Source organism: Chaetura pelagica, unplaced genomic scaffold (genome assembly GCF_000747805.2).
Source record: "Chaetura pelagica isolate M959 unplaced genomic scaffold, ChaPel_1.0 scaffold579, whole genome shotgun sequence".
Classification (NCBI taxonomy): Eukaryota; Metazoa; Chordata; class Aves; order Apodiformes; family Apodidae; genus Chaetura; species Chaetura pelagica.
In genome coordinates, this window is record NW_009954422.1 from 191,184 (window position 1) to 195,419 (window position 4,236).

General features: G+C 57.3%; 1 protein-coding gene across 1 annotated transcript in view; it reads left to right on the forward strand.

Moving 5' to 3' along the window:
- The window catches only part of MYRF (myelin regulatory factor), a 31,168-nt gene that overhangs the window by 7,992 nt on the left and 18,940 nt on the right, over positions 1 to 4,236 (forward strand). The window contains exon 5 of the mRNA XM_010004458.1: positions 3,999 to 4,116. Coding sequence (XP_010002760.1) covers positions 3,999 to 4,116 — 118 coding nt within the window. The remainder of the gene's footprint in view (positions 1 to 3,998; positions 4,117 to 4,236) is intronic.

Below are 4,236 nucleotides of genomic sequence, written 5' to 3' on the forward strand. Positions count from 1 at the left end.
TGGGCACCAGGCTGTGGTCCTTCCTACCTCCCATGGGCAGGGAGACCCATCAAAGATCTCCCATGCTGAGAACCACACGTCCTGTCACTGCCAGGACCTTCCTCTTCCACTTGCTCTTCAGGGATGTGCTTTGCTTGGGCATCAGCTCCTGACCTGTGTCCAGGTGGTGGCCCAAGCCTGTCTGAGGGGGCTTTGTTTTGGCCCAGATGTGGGACTCAGGGGAGTTCTCAGGGGGGTGACATGAGTCTGGTTGATCTTGTTGCTCTTCTTTCACGCTGGGGTGGGAGGGAAGAACTTCCCTGCAGGAGGAATGCTGGACTTCCATGTGAGGCTCCTGTGACCTGCTTCTCCAGGAGCTGCCTGGTGGTGTCTCAGGTTCCCACTCACCTACAGCCAGGATGTTCACTCACGTTCCCTTGGGAGGTTTTCCCAGGAACATTCCTTGCAGCTCCTGATGTTCTCAGCCTGACACCTTCAGTGAGCACTGGGCCAAAAAGGCGCTCACATGTGCCATCCTCCAGTTTTATAGTGAGCTTTGTCTGTGCCCAGGTGTCCTGGCCTAGATCCTCCTCGTGGTCTTTGTCACCTCATTCCTCCCATGCCTGGTGCTGAAGTTGGTGACCATTCTTCTCATTTTCCTTTAGTTTTTCCATTGCTCTTCTCCACTTGGAGAATCTGCCTGTGGAAGGGCTTGATTGTGCTGGAGAAGCAGGTCCCAGGTGGAAAGTTCCTCCTCTTTCCAGCTTCTTCCTCCTCCTTACACCTTCCTCCCCTTTCCAGCTTCTTCCTCCCCTTTCCAGCTTCTTCCTCCCCTTTCCAGCTTCTTCCTCCCCTTTCCAGCTTCTTCCTCCCCTTTCCAGCTTCTTCCTCCCCTTTCCAGCTTCTTCCTCCCCTTTCCAGCTTCTTCCTCCCCTTTCCAGCTTCTTCAGTGGGGCCAGAGAAGCTGGAATAAATGATCTCATAGAACCATGGAATCATTTTGCTTGGAAAAGACCTTTAAGACCATCACATCCAACCATGAGCCCAGCAGTTCCTCAGCCTCAGATCTTTGCCTTCTTCTTGCTCACATCACCAGCTCCCTCCTTCTTAGGGAGGATCAGAACCTAAAAAGAAGCTGCTTGAAATGAGGCCAAGGCTGATGATTCCCAGGAGGTTTGGAGCAGGCACTCAGTGGTGTCCTCGTGGCTGAGTTCTGCTCACAGTTAAAGGCTTCACTTGGTGGGGTCACTGGTGTGACCAGTCCCTGGGAGCTGCAGGCAGTGCCAGGAGAGCACCTGAGCCTGGAGAGCAGGGAAGGTGGTTCTTGTTGTTCCCTTTGGTTGAGTCACTGATTTCTGGGCAGTCTCTGGGTGTCTGGGGGGAGATGGAACCATGTGGCTCCATTTCATACCCTTTGGTTTTTGCTCTCCAAAGGTCACAGAAGCCCAGACTGGTTTGGGTTGGAAAGGACCTTCAAAATCATCCAGATCCAACCCCCCTACATGGGCAGGGACACCTCCCACCAGCCCAGGCTGCTCCAAGCCCCATCCCACCTGCCCTTCAACACTGCCAGGGATGGGGCAGCCACAGCTCCCCTGGGCAACCTGGGCCAGGGTCTCACCATCCTCACAGGGAAGAATTTCCTCCTCATGTCCAACCTCCATCTCCCTCTTCCAGTTTTAATCCATTCCCCCTCATCCCATCCCTCCCTGCCCTTGTCCCAAGCCCCTCCCCAGCTTTCCTGGAGCCCCTTCAGGCACTGGAAGCTGCTCTAAGGTCTCCCTGGAGCCTTCTCTTCTCCAGCCTGAACCCCCCAACTCTCCCAGCCTGGCTCCAGAGCTGCTCCAGCCCTTGGATCATCTCCATGCCCTCCTCTGCACTCTCTCCAGGAGCTCCATGTCCTTCTTGTGTTGGGGGCTTCAGAATGGGACAGTTCTCCAGGTGAACCTGGAAATGGTTTGGTTGAAGCCCTCAGCTGAGCACTGGGCTTGAGGACCTGGAGGCCCAAGCAGCTGCAGACAGGGCTGGATTTGCATGGCTCTCCACACACCAGACGTGTCTTTGGGTGGCAATCTAGTCAAATGGAGCCTAATCGTGGCATTTGTACCCAAGTCCAAACAGAGGGGGAGGGAGGTGGGGTTGGATTTGAATGTCCTTTTTTGTTTATTTAAATTCCGAGGTCAAAGTCTCCCTCTTGTTCCAATTTCAGCACCAAACAAAACAAGCAAGTGGCTCCACAGGAGCCCTCCCAGGTGATGCTGCTGGGCTGGAGGTGCTCAGGTCATTCAGTTGCCTCTCCTCGAGTTGTCCCCATTGCTGTCCCTGCTCTCGGAGGAGATCCCAGGAGGTGTCCTTTGTGTGGTGGCTGAGAGCCTGGTTCCTTGGCCAGGGGGTTGTGGCCCACAGCTCTGAGCATCTCTGGCATCACCAGTTGGGTTTCTTTGCCCCCAGAAGACACTGCCTTGGGTCAGGAGTCAGGAAAATGAGGCTGTTTCAGGTGCTTTCTCTCCAGCTTTGCATTTCCAGGCACTGGCTTCAGCCCCAGGTGTTGGCTGTTGGACCTTGGCCCCCAGCTGGGCTTCCTTGGTCCATGCAGGTCCTTGGTGCCACAGGAGCATTGTAGTTGGTGGGTCTTCTGTTGGAAAAGCTGCCTGGGGATTCCCAAAACCAGGCACCATGTGTGCTCCCGAGGACATTTAGGAAATACCAGGAATGTTGCTGGGAATCTTCCCTGCTGTCCCTCAGCCTGAGGACCTTTGGAGTTTTGGTGCTTTGAGCTTGGAGGTGCTGGGCCTTGCCTGCTTCCTTGGTGATCACCCCTTCCAGCTCCTCTCAGAAGATCCCTGGTGCAGGACCCCTGGGTTTGTGGTGTGTGACCCTGCTGTGTGTCCTTGCTCTGCAGGTGCCACTTGGGCAAAGTGTGGGTGAAGTTGGCAGCCCAGGCTGGCAGCAAGAAGTCACCACTGCTCTGGGTCTCTCCAGGGGAGCCCTGGAGGTGCCTGTGGGATGTAGGAGCTGTTGAGGAGCCTGGGAGGAGAAGTCAGTGCAGGGTGAGGTGGCTGAGAGGACACAGCCCAGCTGGGGGAGATAACCAGGAGCAGGAGGGGAGAGCAGAGCTGTGCCTGTGCTGTGCATGGCCCTGCCTTCTGGCCTCAGCAGGGAGTCGTGGACTTGCTGGGGTTGGAAAAGACTTCTAAGACCCTCCAGCCCACCTGCTCCCCCAGCCCTGCCCAGGCCACCCCTGCCCCATGGCCCCCAGCACCATCTCCAGGGATGGGGACTCCCTGGGCAGCCTGGGCCAGGGTCTGACAGCCCTTTGGGGGAAGGATTTGATCCTAAAAACCAAAAAAATGACCATAAACAACAATGTGCCCTTGTGGCCAAGAAGGCCAATGGCCTCCTGGGGTGCATTAGAAAGGGGGGGGGTTGGTAGGTCAAGGGAGGTTCTCCTGCCCCTCTGTTCTGCCTTGGTGAGGCCACATCTGGAGTATTGTGTCCAGTTCTGGGCCCCTCAGTTCCAGAAGGACAGGGAACTGCTTGAGAGAGCCCAGGGCAGAGGCACAGAGATGCTGGAGGGAGGGGAACATCTCCCTGCTGAGGAAAGGCTGAGGGAGCTGGGGCTGTTGGGCTCGGAGAAGAGGAGACTGAGGGGCCACCTCATCCATGGGCACAGATCTGTTCAGGGCAGTGTCAGGAGGGCAGAGCCAGGCTTTGTGCAGTGGTGTCCAGTGACAGGACAAGGGGCAGTGGGTGCAAACTGGAGCACAGGAGGCGCCATGTGAACATCAGGAAGAACTTCTTTGCTGTGAGAGTGACAGAGCCCTGGGCCAGGCTGCCCAGAGAGGCTGTGGAGTCTCCTTCTCTGGAGACATTCCAACCCCCCTGGATCCTGTGTGATGTGCTCTGGGTGCCCCTGCTCTGGCAGGGGGGCTGGGCTGGGGGATCTTCCCAGGTCCCTTCCAACCCCTCAGATCCTGTGATTTTCTGATAACAGCTCTAACTCTTTTCTCTCTTCCAAGATCCTCACCTGCTCAGGACCATGACCCCCGAGAACATGTGCCACTTGACGCCCCCTTCTCGCCTGGAGCACCCACCTCCTCCTCCCCCTCCTCCTCCTCCTCCTCCACCCGCTCCGGGGCTCCTCTGTCCCGGGAGCATCCCCCGTGCTGCGGGGACCCCTCTGGCCCCTGGCCCCTCCCTGCCGGCTCCTGCTGCTGCCCCCCCCTGGAAGCCAGGGCAGCCCCCCCCCTCCCCGCA